Here is a 14,041-nt window from a genome sequence, read left to right on the forward strand (position 1 = left end):
CTCCTTGGGCAATCTGGCTAATGCTGTAGGATGGTCTCTGGAAGGGATCTGGGGGACAGACCTCATCAACAGACCCAGGGCTATTGGAGATTACAGGAATGTGGGTCAGGTTGGGGAGATGCCAGTGATCACTGTTGGATGTGCTGGTGCTCTGGGTGTTCCAGGGCCAGTGGAAAGGAGTGAAGTAACCTTGGGGTGGTGGCTGGTGGGGCAATGGGTGACCTGTGTTATAAAGGAGCCGGGCATGCAGAGCTGGGTGTTTATCTCCTTCTTGCACCACAGGACCTGGCCATGAGGCAGCACCAGATCTTCTTTGAGGACTGATATAAATGCTAGTTTGACATCACAAAAAAAACAAACAACGAAACATAGTAATTGTTGGAAGTGCCTAAAAAAGGTTGGCAACATGAACTCATATCTGGCTGGGGACAGGGGTATAATTTTGACACAGGTCAAAAGGAAAATACATCCCACAGTATCTTTGGTAGGAATAAGGTGGGGAAGAAGAGGGAAAACATCTGCTGGAGGTAGGGGGCACAAGAGTGAGTGGCTTGATGGTGACCATCTTGAGGCCGAGGGCTGTGAGGAAAGCAGTGGGGCCACAGTGGCACTGGGGCCTCCCTGCATGGGGGGCAGGAGGAAGGAGAAAAATTATGCTCATCACATTCAGCACCTTGCAGTCCTCACAGGACAGACACACATGGACTGTGTGCTGGTAATGGGGGGGGAACAGCAGGAAATTATGAGGATGAAATTACACCCAGCAGCAGGCTGACATGTCTGGTTTCACAAGGATACTGACCAGCATGAGGCATGCCATCTGGATGCTGTTTTCTACAGCCTGAGCAAATTCAGATAACCTGCAGTTTAAAGAGCCCTGTCTTAATCCTGACTCTGCCCAAGCTTCTTTCAGTCATTTATTTCACAGTGCCAGCATCTCCTGTGAATGCCAGTAAAGCTGCTGCCCTGTCTATGGCATATATTGTGGCCTGAGTTTTCCAGAGCAGAGGTTTCATCCCTTCCCAGTCCTGCAGCTGGAAGGAGCACTGGAATGCTACACTTGGTACAGAGTGTGGGATGCTCCCTATACACACACCTCCATTTAGTATTTCCCTTCTTCCTGGCATGAGTGCCTGTGTGAGCATGAGAATAAGACAAGTACTCTCTTTCTAGGGTGCTTTTGTGCTTCTGCCCCAAGGTACAGGACAAGGCTGAGATCTGCCAGGGAAATGGTCCCTGTGGGTTTCAGCACCCTGGCCCATGGCACAGGGCAAACTCTGCTCCCAAGTGCACGGGTTAGGATGCCATCCCTGGGATGGGGTCCAGTGCTCGGCATGGCTGACACTGTAGTTGTTTGCCTGTGTCATGGCAGGAAGTGTGTGAATGGGATAAATTTAGCAGTCAAAATACAGGGCCAGCACAGTCCGTCATTAACTGCCAGCCTGTCTCGTCATCCCACAACCACAAGGAGCTTTTCTTAGGGCCAGCGTCCTGGCGGAGGCCAGAGGAAGCGTGGGAGGCCAGTTCCTGGTGACACCTCCAGGCACAGCAGCGCTGCCCAGTGGTGCCATTGGCTGCCCCCAGCCCGGGGCTGGCACTGGCCAGTGGTTAAATGCCTGCCCAGCCACCCTGGGACACACAGACTGGAGCATTCCAAAACAGGCAGACAGCTCATCCCATCTCCAGCACCACAGGGGACGCGGGCTTGCATCACACCTTGAGGTAAAGGTCTTGGGTTTTTTGGATTGATTTGGCATTGTCTGGAGGGAAAATGGCAATATTTGGGAACAGGGGTTGAAGATTTCCTCACAAGGCTGAAAGCAGGAGGCTCATCAGCTGGGATGTAGGTGTTGCTTTGTCAGGGAAGAAATCAGAAGTGTGCGTGTTCCAGTGTGTTTTGGGTGCAGGGTGATGTTCAGTGTGGTTAGTGTATCCCATAGGGATGAGGGCTACTTAAAGAAAATGCTTGGAAAATGAGAGCAGAGCTGGAAGAAAGTTGCTTTATCTGCCTGCCAGATAGCAGTTCTGCTGGGGTGCTCATCCAGAGGGCTCTGGAGATGCAGCTCTCTGTGGGGTTATCTCATTTGGATGCTCCACTTTGGAATAGTGGGAGATTTTATACAGCTGTGGGGGCCATTCCAGGTGGGAGGTGCAGCTCTGCAGCCCATGGTCTCACAGTGCTGCCCATCTGAGGTACAAGCTCCTGTCACAACCACTGAGCTCAGCTAGGTGGTGACTGGATGGGAACAGGAAACTAAGGAGAATTTTCCTGCTCTTTAATGATGCTTAGACAAAAAAATCTGCCAGTACATGGCTGGTTATTTCAAATCCCAAACTAAAGGGAGGTTTCTGCATAGGAAATGCCAGGAGGTGGCACAAGTACAAATCCCTGGCTTGTTTAATGACATGCCAGGCTGAGTACTGGATTTGGGAGGGCTTTGTGGGGCCAAGTTCCAGCCAGAGACACATGCAAAGGCTTTGCTTTAGCCTGAAAATATTTCATTCCTTGTTGCAGCCACAGGGACCATGACTGACATGAGGGCTGCATTCCTGGTGCTGCTCCTCTGGGCCATGGCCTGTGCTCACCCTGTAAGTATCCCCTGGACTGACACTCCCACCCCAGACCCCTTGGTTTTACCCAGACAAAGCACCCTGATCACTGATCAAATGTCTCCTGGATATGTTTAGGTGCCTGGCCATGAACCCACCCACCCCAGCACCCTGCAGAAGGTAAGCCACAGGTGCTGCTGTCCCACAGGTAGCAGCCCCTCAGGGGGAAAGTCTGGGATGGGTAGCCAGCCCTGGGCAGGCATCCTTGGACCAGCAACATGGGGGGATTTCCTGCTTCTGTGGGTCTTTGAGCTTTGCCCATCTGCCCATCTTTTTAAGCTGGGTTGGTTTCACCCTTTTTTGACTTGCCTCCCTGAGAAAGTTCCCAGTTCACCTGACACTTTTTGCTGTGCTGGCCCTGAAAAAGGAGTTTATGTGCTCTGAAGTAGCCCAACTTGGGCTTTTCTGAGCTGCCCTTTTGTTGGTGACTACCATTTTATTTCATATCCACAGAAATAACTAAAGGGCTGAGGTGCAAGAAATAAAAAAGGCTTGAGCTCTTGAATGGCTTGGGAGTGAGGTCCTGCAGCAGCAGCAGTAAACGTGTTGTGGTTGGTATTTAATAAATCAAAAGCACTGTGTCATGTTTTGCCTTCAGGGTACTGCAAATGAAGATTCTATCAGCAAGCTGGGCAACCACCTAGATGGCGGAGATGGCAGACATCCTCCTGCCAGTCCAGAGACAGGGGAAAATGCCCTTGCCAGGGAGCTGATGGGTGAGAATGCCATGGATGAGGAGCTGGGTGAGCTCAGTGGCCAAGACGTGGGAGGCCGAGTTGGGCAGGTTCAGCACATGAACCAGGTGGACCACGAGAACATGGGCACCCACAATGGAAACGACCTTGGTTTCCTGGTGAGTGAGTGGAGAGGAAAGTTTTGTTTCGCCAGGAAAGCTCCCTTGGCCCCAACCTGTCATTGGTCAAGGCTGTGACTGGCTTTGCATTCATCTGTTTGTCACCTCCACAGGACGTGGATGCACGTGACACTGATAATGGTGACAATGGAGACCACTACAGCACTGGAGCCAATGGGTTTCCCTCCCATGGCGGTGGGTTCCTGGACGAGGAGGATGACAGTGGGGATGACACCTTCGATGCCAATGGGGAAGAGGAAAGGGGCGAAGGCCCTACCTACGTGGCTGGTGCTGATGGGGCAGGGGAGCACGAGCATGACACTGGCCGTGGGGATGTTGGGGCTGGTGGGAGGCACGGTGAAAGCAGCAGCAGCAGCAGTGAGAGCATTGGGGCAGACCACCGGCGCTACAGGAACTACAGCTTTGGGCGCACTTACAGGCACGGAGGGGCCAGCAGCAGCAGCCAGGAGGAGGAGAGCTATGACTTCCAGGATGAAGCCATGCAGGGCGATGATCCCTCTGTCTTTGATGGCCCAGCCAGCAGCTACAGGATACGGCACAGTGGCCCCCATGCCCTGGGGAACAGCTGGGAGAGTGTCCAGTGGGCTGGATCCCACCGCTGGGAGGAGGGTGACAGCAGGTCCCCCGAGGTGGAGGACGGTGATTCTGGAGAAGACAGCCCATCCATGGAGGACAACAGTCAGTCAGAAGAGTCTGTTGACAGTCAGTCAGAGGAAAAAAGCTCCAGCCACTCCAGGGGGGATGAGGATGACAGCACATCCAGAGAGGATGAAAACAGCGAGGACAGGGAGGGCACTGATGAACAGTCAGATGAAGAGCCAAGGGAGACCCCAGAGCTGGTGAGAACCTTGAATGAGCACAGCAACAGCCAGACCTGGGAAGGGCAGGAGGACTGGGATTCTGCTGAGGACAGGAGTGTGTTGTCCACACCTGACAGTGAGTCCAGGGAAGAAGAGGGTGAACAGAGCAAGTCCAGGGAAGATGATGATGACCAGAGCCAGTCCTCAGAGGACACTGTGGAGGAGTCAGAGGATGAGAATGACTCTGTGCCAAGCACATCAGCTGAGAGCCCAGAGTCCCCAGAAGATGACAGCAGCCCAGAGGACAACACAGTTGAGGACAGCAGGTCCACAGAGAGCGACAACAGCGAGTCCCAGGAAGATGATGATGACGTGGAGAGCCACTCCCAGGAGGATGCCACCCAGGAGTCCAGCAGCCATGGGGACGACAGCTCCCTGCAGAGCCTGGAAAGCAGGGGCCGCAAGCGGCGGCTGGATGCCCTCCGCCACAGACCTGCTGCTGACTATGACGACAATGACTGCCAGGATGGGTACTGACCTGTGCCCCACGGCCTCAGCAGGGTGGAGGGTGTGTGGGGGGAGAGGGGGTAATTTATTTGCCATATAGCCTGGTTGACTTCTTCTCAAGAAGATGCTGTGGTTAAAACGCAGTCAGGTTTGCCAGGGCTAAGCCTGGGCACACTACACAGGGAGCGAAGGGGTTGCCAGGCACAGGGAAAATGCCAAACCACAGCAAGAAAAGGCATTTTCTCTATCAATCTGGAGAGCAGCTGAGAGCTGTGAATGCCAGCAGGGTGATGCTGCCCACAAGCCCCCAGGGACTTGTCACTCCTGGGCATGATGGGCAGAAAGGTCCCTGTGTTCACCCCTCGTGTTTACGTACCACTGCTCTAAAAACATCTGCCCAGACTCCAGCTGGAGCTTTCCATTAACTCAATGTCCAGCAGATAAAACGGAAAAGCTACAGCTGGTGTGCACAGGTGGTGCATGGGCGCAGCAGGGTATGAAGTACCACTTCAGGATGGGATGTATGTAATATTTTTATTATTTTGTAAGAAATGTACAGAAAACATTATACTGTATCCTTTTTGCACTTGTATTTCAAAGCTGAAATGTACCCTGTTGATTTATTTAATCACCATTAAAACCACCAAACTCTACTGTAGTGTGGTTTGAGGTGTTGCTGTTTTTTTTCTCCTGGGTGTGTCAGGGTCTGCAATTTGGGGCTGGACCAGAAGAAGCGGGAAGCAAAGGGCAGGATATTTGTGTGGGGAGCCACAGCATGCTGGAGGAGGGGGAAAGGAAAAGTGTTCCCACCCCCTTATTTCCAGGTGTGCCAAAGGCCACCCCTGCCCCTTGGCAAATCCACAGTAAGGTGGAAAATCTGGCTGATGACCCAGTGAGCTGGGCCAGGGGCTCTGCTTTATTAGGGCCATCACCTCCTGCATCACCTCCTGCAATGTGAGCAAGAGTTGTGCTGCTCTTCCTGAGGTGCTGGAAAGATGTCCTAGGGCATGAGGACTCTCTGGGCCACTGGCTCTGTGCACCCCTGGTGCCCCCTGGTACCAGCTTCCCTGCAGCAAAGATGCAGGTGAGCAGTGAAAAGGTTATCATGAGTAAAGCTTGGTTTACTCTATGTGACATTTGGTTGGTTTTTTTTCCTCCTATCAGCAAGTAAACAACACGTTACTTAAAATCACATTATTCTAAATCTCACCCAGACCCTTCTTCCTTGTTCATGTGTGCAGGACAAGCACAATGTTGACAGATAAAGCCTTGGGTTGTTGTGTCACTGTGCAGTTTTACAGCATGATGCTATGGCTCTGCACAGGACAGTGCCCAAGGCATCAGGGTGGGTGGGTACATTCCCTTCAGCTGTCCAGTCTCAGGGGTGTCACTGCTGAACACTGCAGTACCAAATCCATGAACCAATAAAAAAATGAAATATTTTTCTGCTACTTATAGTAGAACCACTCTTAATTTGCAGCCTGTTCCCACCACTGTGAAGGCTGGGAGCTGAACAACTCCTGGTTTTTGTGGTTTTTTTGGAAATTGTGTTTTAATTTTTTAATTTTAATTTTTAAATTTTAATTTTAATTTTTTTGCTTCTGTATGAGATCAGCTCTGAAACTTGTGGCTTCCAAATGCTACTGCCTTCGGAATGAGCCTCTTTCCTGACCCTTCATCCCACTAGTCCCCACTTCACTGTGAATACCTCAGGTGTGACCTGGCCCTTATTTTTTGGACCCCTCTCATCAGTTGTGTGAATAGTTGGGGATGCTGTGATGGCAGTGATGCCTGTCAGGGTCATGGGCACCTGGACATGGAGTTCTGGTTCATGAATTCTGGAGTGCAGCCCCGCCACTGGGGTGAAAGACAGCAAGCGTGGGTTTGGCTGCAGCCAAAAGGCCCGAGGCACATCGGTGTGGCTGTGGTTTAAGGTTGATGTGTTTGCTCCTGCGGGGCGAGCAGGGCTGGGAGCTCTCCCGGGACCAGCAAGCGGCGCTGCTGCTCAGGCAGCGGCCGAGTCCCGGTGCCTCCTATGTCCCGAGGCTGGGTCACACACCTGGGGACATCGGAGGTGATGCTTGCGCAGCGACAGCTGGTGGAGGGGGGGACGGAGCAGGTTTTTTCGGATCCCTCCAGGAAGAGGAGTGCAGCTCTGCAGTGAGCCCAGCATACGAGGACGAGAGGTTTCAGGGGTGGGGTGAAAGGCTTCTTCCAAATATGTGCATGACCCTGTGTCCATCCTCATCCTTGTGGAAGTGGTGCCGGGGTGCACAGCAGCCTGGCACAGCTGGGCAGGGAACTGCGTGCCCCCGTCCTCCTCATTCCATGCATAGAGAGAAAAAATGGGTTTAGTGTGAGCATGAGTGCCTTGCAAGCAGGGCCCAGGGTATTCGGCTGTGCTGCTCCACACGTGGGTCCCTTCACGTGCCTTCCCGGAGATGTGCTGCCACTGCACTAGGATCCTGGCCAGCAACATCCAACACTTGCCTCCTGCTGGCTGGCTGCTCCCCAAAAGCCAGGGAGCCGGTGCCAGAGCTGACTGCCGCCTGCCGGTCCTGCCAGGACAGCTTCCCATGGGACCATCCCTCCTGGTCATTGCCCTTCTCTGGGAAAATCTCCTGCTTGGCCTCAGGGAGGGAGCTGCTCACGTTGGGCCCATGCAGGGATGTGCCCAAAACCCGACAAGGACATTTGCAAGGTTTTGGGGAATACTTGGTGGCATTGCACTATCCCTATCAAATGCTGTTCATCCATGTACAAGCAGGCCTACCCTGCTTGACTTCTGGAAGGGCTTGATGATGGGCAGGACTTCATAGGGTGAGGTTTTAGATGGACAGAGGGAGTGTGACCAAAAGATGTTCTCTTGGAGGATTCTAAGGCGTTTTTGGGAGTTTGTGTATTTGGTCTTTGTGCCATATGTCTGCGCAGTGTGAGCATCGGAGGGGAAAACTCCTGCTCTCTGCTGCTGGGCTGGCAGGACAAGCAGCTGGGAAGGTCAGCCACAGGCTCTAGAGGTTCCTGCCCCCAGTTTCAGGATGATTATGTGATGAATTTGTCAGGGTGTTTTCCCTACGGGTTAGGCAGGGATAAAAAATGGCCACGTCAGTGTATGCTTTTATTATCCACCCACACGACATTCTTTGTCTATTGGGGGTGGCCTCCAGAGCCAAATGTAGTGATTTACCCAGAAATCAGCATTGGGATTTAAAGCAGGTATTTTTGGATCCATCTGGGTTTTTGAAAACATGAGTTTGCATCATCTTAAAAGAAAGGTTTCTTGTGTTGGTTTTTTTTTTTTTTTGTCCTTTCCAAGAAGAATAAATTCTATTTTTAATAAGTAGCTGGTGTGGCTGAAGTGGTGGGAGGCAGCAGTGCTGAGCCTGGCTGTGCAGCTGAACTTGGGGCAGCCACTACACACAAGCTGTGCTTATTCAACCCCATTGTTTTCCTAGATTCAATGGGGGAAACAGACAGACCCATGGACTTGCAGACCACCTCTCCATCCAGCAGTGGCTTTTTTGACAGTGCAGAAAAATTTCTTGGGTTTCCCATGGTGATCTGAGTTCTACAGCTGGCTGTAGGGCTTTTCCTTGGCCTGTGTTTATCTTTAGCAAAATGGGAATATCTGTGGAAGAAACAATAATAGAATCACAGAATGGTCTTGGCTGGAAGAGATCTTAAACACCATCTCAATCCAACCCCCCTGCCATGGGGAGGGACACTAGACCAGGTTTCTTGGAGCCCCATCCAACCTGGTCTTGAACACTTCCAGTGATGGGGCACCTACTACTTCTCTGGGCAACCTGTTCCAGTGCCTCACCACCCTCATAGCAGAGAATTTCTTCCTAGTATTGAATCTAAACCTTCTCTCTCTTAGTTTGAAGTCATCCCCCAGCTTGTCTTGTTAATACATGTCCTTGTAAGAAATTTCTCTTCCTCTTTTTTGTAGGCTCTCTTCAGGTCTGATAGGATTGTCTCTTCTGTGCCCCCTGTGATGGAATTCTGTGATGGGAACCACTCCTCTGCAAGCACACAGTGGGGCCAGGAGAGTTTGATTGCATTTCTCTGCCCTTTTCAACGGGGAAGTAAAACCTCTGACGGAATCACCGAGGCCATCAATCTCAATAAAAGAAATATCCCAGACGTGGGAAAACAGCATCTGACCTCAGTGAAACCCCAGAATGTTACAAACCTTTTGAATGCTCGAAGGAAATTTTTCTTCCAGCTCCCTTTACTGCCATGCACTTTGATGGCAAATAACTTTTCTATGCCTGGCTCAGCCATGTCCTGAGAGTTTTGTGTTATCCCCAGCACTGCCCCAAGGAGCTGGACACCACAGGATGGTACAAGTAAAATGCAAGTGTTAGCATCCACCTGTACTGCATCCCCCAAACACATGATGGAAACTTTAAAGCTGCAGAGTAAGCAAGTGGTTTGCAGTTCAGTTTTTTTCCCTGTTCTCACACCCTGAAATGCAAAGCTGCAAAGAGCTGTTGTATTTTGGCAGAAGGCATCAGGTTACTGAACACAGGGGCTGAACCTGCACCTGGGAGACAGGCTCAGCAACACTTGCCCTTTCTGTCCTAGACCTGATGTTGTTTCACCTGCAGAGTGAAAAAGTAGTTTCATGACAGTGTGAAAACTTCCAAAGCCACCTTTTAAAAAACTGAAATGAGTGCTTGAATGTTCTTTTTGCAGAAGACACATACTTCTCTATTGTGGGAATTCCAAGGACAGAAAATTCTCAAAATCTTGTGCATGCAGGCTCAAACACAGAAATGAATACAGGGTTTGACTTGAGACCTTGTCAAAGGGTTCCGAATCTAGAAGCCATAAGCAAGAATATGAGTTTGTAGTTAAATAGAAAGGCATTAAGCTAGGCAGTGGAAAGTTTTAAGGTTTTAAAGTTAAGATATAGAAGTAGTTAAAAAGGTAATAAGAAGTTTTAAAGCATAGCAAATAGTTTTATTTGTCATTATATGATTATATTATATAATTAGTTAAGAGATTCCACACTGCAGGAAAGACATGTAAGACAAAATAATCAATTATTGGTGTGAAAGCAGAAACATTCTTTGTGGCAGTTTATTGGCTAATTAACCTTCAAGAGACCTTGTAGCCTGTGGTCTTGTGACCACTGACATCTAGCAAACATGGTAAAGACATTCTCACTCCTTCATGAGACTGTAGAAGAAGAAGAATAAATCATGCTTCAAGATGTCCCCCAGTGGTCCCATCTCTCTTAAAATCCTGATACTCTATGTATTTAGGCCAGTTTGGATGGGGTACTGAGCAACCCAGTGGGAGGTGTCCCTGCCCATGGTAGGAGATTTGGACTGGATGAGACTTGAGGTCCCTTCCAATCCAAAGCATTCTGTGATTCTGTGGTATGTGGATACATATATCACTCTTCTGCAACTTATGGGTGTACACAATAACAAATAACTAGTGCAAGAGCAGCAGTTCCTGCTCACACAAGCAACACACTCTGATTCTACTGCAAGTGGAACTTTTTTAATCCCAGACTCGGAGGTTTTACCAAGTTAGAGCAGTGTGTGCTGTGTCAGGGAGATAGGCAGCCATCACCAGTGCAGAACAGAAGCAGTGTGCCTCCACACCATCCAGATGGACACTGATTTACCTTGGTTAGAGAGCTCAGTTCCTGAGCTGGGTATGCAGGCTGTTGGTCATTATTTCTGCAATGAACACAGGCTATCTTCTTGCTTGCCTCCTGAAAATAAGGCCTTTGGGGGAGGGGGGGGGGGGCGCAGGGGGGGGTTAATTTGGCTTTTTCTGGTGAGGATGTGTTTGAGAGCTCTCACAAGTGGAGGCAGAGACAGGTGGGGTGACCAGACCTGGTAACTTACTCTGGCTGATGAGGTGTTTCTTGTTCCTGAAAAAAAGAAAAATAAACAAACAAACTGAGGCTATCCAATATACAGATGTTGCTCAAACATGTGAGGGTCTGCATGGTGCTGAGTCTGGGATTTCTGATAATGCTACAACCTAGCCTCAGTGATTTGCTGGGTTTTGTTCCCAGAGTTCAGGGTGCTTCAAAGTGCTGACATTACAGAGCTACTCCTGGCCCACATTTTGTCAGGCATGTAAATATAATTAATTTCCTTTTTCTGATTTCTCCTCAGAGAAAAAGGAAAATCATATGAAACCTTCAGTTGCAGAGGACCAAAATATAAAGGTTGTGTACTGATAATGGAAACCGATACAAGGTGCATCTTAGATATTCTGCCCTCACACTTTTATTCTAAAATTTAATGTTGGCAAAAGAATAATAAGCTGTGCATGCAGCTGATGGTCGTTTGCATTTGTGTTTGTGCTCTGAGAGGTAAGCGGAATGAGGGGAATTCCTTTTTCTTACACTGTCCCTCCCTCTTCTTGCTCATCAGTTCTCTCCCCAGCTGGTGACTGTGGCACACACAGTCCTGTCCCTGACAACACGTGGGGAGAGGTGGAAGCCAGGGCAAACTCTGCCTCAGGTAACGCCTTTACAGGTTTTAGGGGTGCCCTGGCTACTGAGCTGCATGGCAGGGGTGCCCCTTTCCCTGGCTGCAGCAGCACCTTGGTCTCTTCCCACCATGCTCAAAGTGTCCTTCTGGTTTTGTTTTCTTTACTTATTTTTGGCCCTGAGGTTTCCTTTCAGAATAGCTCCAGGGCATGGAAATAAGACAGTGTGGCCTCAGCCCCACAGTGCGCTCAGAGAAGCACTCTGCTCTGCTCATTTACTGCCCTGCAAAAATAATATCTAAATTTGGACTTAGGAGCCATGTCAGCCTGAGGCAGACAGGGACACTCTGACCCTGAGGTCCCCAGGGGCTCAGGCAAGTACACCCAAACCGTACAGGGTGTCCTCAGTGGGTGCACGCTGCAGCACAAAGTTGCAGCCAGTGGCGGGTGCAAACCCCACCTTCCACTAGACCACGTTGGTTAAAACCCCATCCTTTGGAGGCAGTTATGTTGTTCTATGTTTTGTTTCCAGCAAGGTGAGATCATTTTCATGAAGATTTCAAAGCCTGTAATTTCTTTTAATAACAGATTCTTTTCAAACAAAGGGGTGATCGCTCCAAGCCCTGCTGCCTTGGAGAGACAGAGTTCTTGCAAAAGCATTAAGAGAGCAATGCTCCAAGCTTGCCATGTGATGCTTTTTTAAGTAATAATAAAAAATAAATTTCAAATAGAAACGTTTTGGATATGCTGGCTGAGTTCCCTGCTGATCTCCTGCCATGGTGTCATTGAGGTTGCTGGTCCTCAGGGCCTACCCGGGCAGCACCCGCTCCAGGAGCTAAACATAGGTGCTGGCTGCACAAGGCACTTGGGCACACATTAATTATCCTGGTGCTTTTTAGGGATCTTGGGTGAAATATGTGTTTTTATAGTCAGTTTTCCCTTTTTTTTAAAGCAGCCTGGAGCAGAAGCCCTTTAATTACATTAAAAATTGCCTCCCACCAGGACTCTCTGTTCCCAAGCCCTGATGAAATTTTAGGCTCAAAGTCGGGTGCCTGCTCACTGCTTTCCTAGGCCAGGCAGCTAAGGACAACAGGGGACAATGGGAAGGAGGGCTATATCTGCCCAGAACGCCCTGAATTACTCCCAGCAGGGCAGCCCCTCCAGCTGCTCCAGCCCCATGGAGATGGGGGGATGTGGGAATCCTCACAATGCTGATCTCTCTCTATATCAGAAGCTGCTGCATTGGCACTGAAAAACTGAATGGCTGGGGTTTTTTGTTTTTTTTTTTTCTTTCTTTCTTTCTTTTTTCTTTCGTTTCTTTCTTTTTTTCTTTTTATCTTTTTTATTTTTTTCTGCATGTGTGGGTTTTCCTGGCACAAGCATAAGCTGAAAGCTACGACCAGCTCCAGGCCTCCTTTATAATTAGGACTCTTCACAGAGTGAAGCCCATGGGGCAGCTGTGTCCAGGGGCTGCATGGTGAGCATGTGGCATGACCTGCTGCCAGGGGTGCTGGACCCTTGGGAGGCTGTGGGGGACCTCTCCCTCTCCAGAAACAAGGAATGTGCATAGTGTTCCATCAGCAGTTATCAGCTCCCCATTATGTACCTGTCAGTGCTGGGCTCCCCTGCATGTAGGTGAGGCTGTTTGTGCCCCTAGTTTTGAGAAGAAACATTCAGATTTTTCATGGCAAAGTAGATTTTTCAGTACTAAATAACCATAGTTTTACCACTGGCTAAGCTGACCTTTACAGACCTGCCTGAAGTCATTTATTTTTCAGCACCTCTGTTCCCTCTCCTAGGGCTGTAGGGCTGAAAGAGTGGGAATTACAGGTCTCCTTGCCACTGTGGGAAGCAAAGTTGCCTTTGGTGAGGAGCCATTCCCTGAGGTGCTGCAGCTCAGACGTGCAGGAGCTTAGGAGCCTTTGCTGAGGAGTGTAAGGAAAATCTGAGAAAGAGGGAGCAGAGGTGCACTGGAGAGCTGGGTGGCTGAAATCCAAGCAGGAAATGATAAATATAGGTAAAGAAGAAAATATGTCCCTGCAGAGGTGGGTGCCGGGGGCAGCATCCGTTCGCTGTATCCTGCCATCAAGGTCCCCAGTGTGATTTGAGTGCACGTGTGGGTGGGCCTTTTCATTTTCTCCCCAGCCCCAAGCAGTTACTCTGCTTTGCTGGGGACATACGCAGATTTCAGCTGAGCTATGCCTGATTTTTGAGAGCAGGGGACTGGACTGGCCCCTGTGTGGGTCTGAGTAGTTTGCAGGGCATTAGAAACAAAGCAGAAATGCATTTTGTAGCAACACTGTTGTGGAAATGGCTCTCCAATGGTGACACCTGTATCTGAGTCTACAGCAGAGGATTTGTCACATTGTAAAACAGCGTGCTGATTTTCCCCTCTAAATATATGAAGTTTGTGACCTGGGGGCTGTGAGTGCTGCCAGCTGGGGAAATTAGCTGAACTGGGGAATTTAAGAAGCTAGAGCATCCCACTGTCCCCCTTTTCTTTCCCTGCTCTTACAAAGGACTCTGTAGGCATCCAGGAGAGGGATTTGTTTGGATTTAGCTTTTTCTTTGGTCTAATGGCCCTGCCCAAGTGGCTATGGAGCCGGGCCTTTGAGGTTGGTCTTTATGTCTACTTGAAAAAACAGTGACAGAATTTCCCAAAAAGGGAGGTGGATACCCCCCAGGAACAGATTTCCAAATATTTATTTTAATTAAAACCCAGAGTGTTATTATACCCTTGGCATCCCAGCCGCTCATCTGAGGCCAGACCCTCAATTTAGCGGTG

General features: G+C 49.7%; 1 protein-coding gene across 1 annotated transcript; it reads left to right on the forward strand.

Moving 5' to 3' along the window:
- The first annotated feature begins 1,645 nt into the window (after positions 1–1,645).
- On the forward strand, positions 1,646–4,825 carry LOC131578967 (dentin matrix acidic phosphoprotein 1-like). The gene is made up of 5 exons (XM_058838312.1): positions 1,646–1,722; positions 2,516–2,589; positions 2,689–2,730; positions 3,209–3,463; positions 3,577–4,825. The coding sequence occupies exons 2-5, from the start codon at positions 2,527–2,529 to the stop codon at positions 4,819–4,821; spliced, it is 1,605 nt and encodes a 534-aa protein (XP_058694295.1). The 5' UTR covers positions 1,646–1,722; positions 2,516–2,526; the 3' UTR covers positions 4,822–4,825.
- Positions 4,826–14,041: the final 9,216 nt, after the last annotated feature.

This window comes from Poecile atricapillus, chromosome 4 (assembly GCF_030490865.1).
Source record: "Poecile atricapillus isolate bPoeAtr1 chromosome 4, bPoeAtr1.hap1, whole genome shotgun sequence".
NCBI lineage: Eukaryota > Metazoa > Chordata > Aves > Passeriformes > Paridae > Poecile > Poecile atricapillus.

Bases quoted from the DNA above. Each gene is read 5' to 3' on its own strand.
- LOC131578967 (XM_058838312.1), top strand. From the start codon at position 2,527: ATGACTGACATGAGGGCTGCATTCCTGGTGCTGCTCCTCTGGGCCATG. The intron at 2,590-2,688 runs GTAAGTATCCCC...GGATATGTTTAG, and splicing joins CCATGGCCTGTGCTCACCCT to GTGCCTGGCCATGAACCCAC. The intron at 2,731-3,208 runs GTAAGCCACAGG...TTTTGCCTTCAG, and splicing joins ACCCCAGCACCCTGCAGAAG to GGTACTGCAAATGAAGATTC.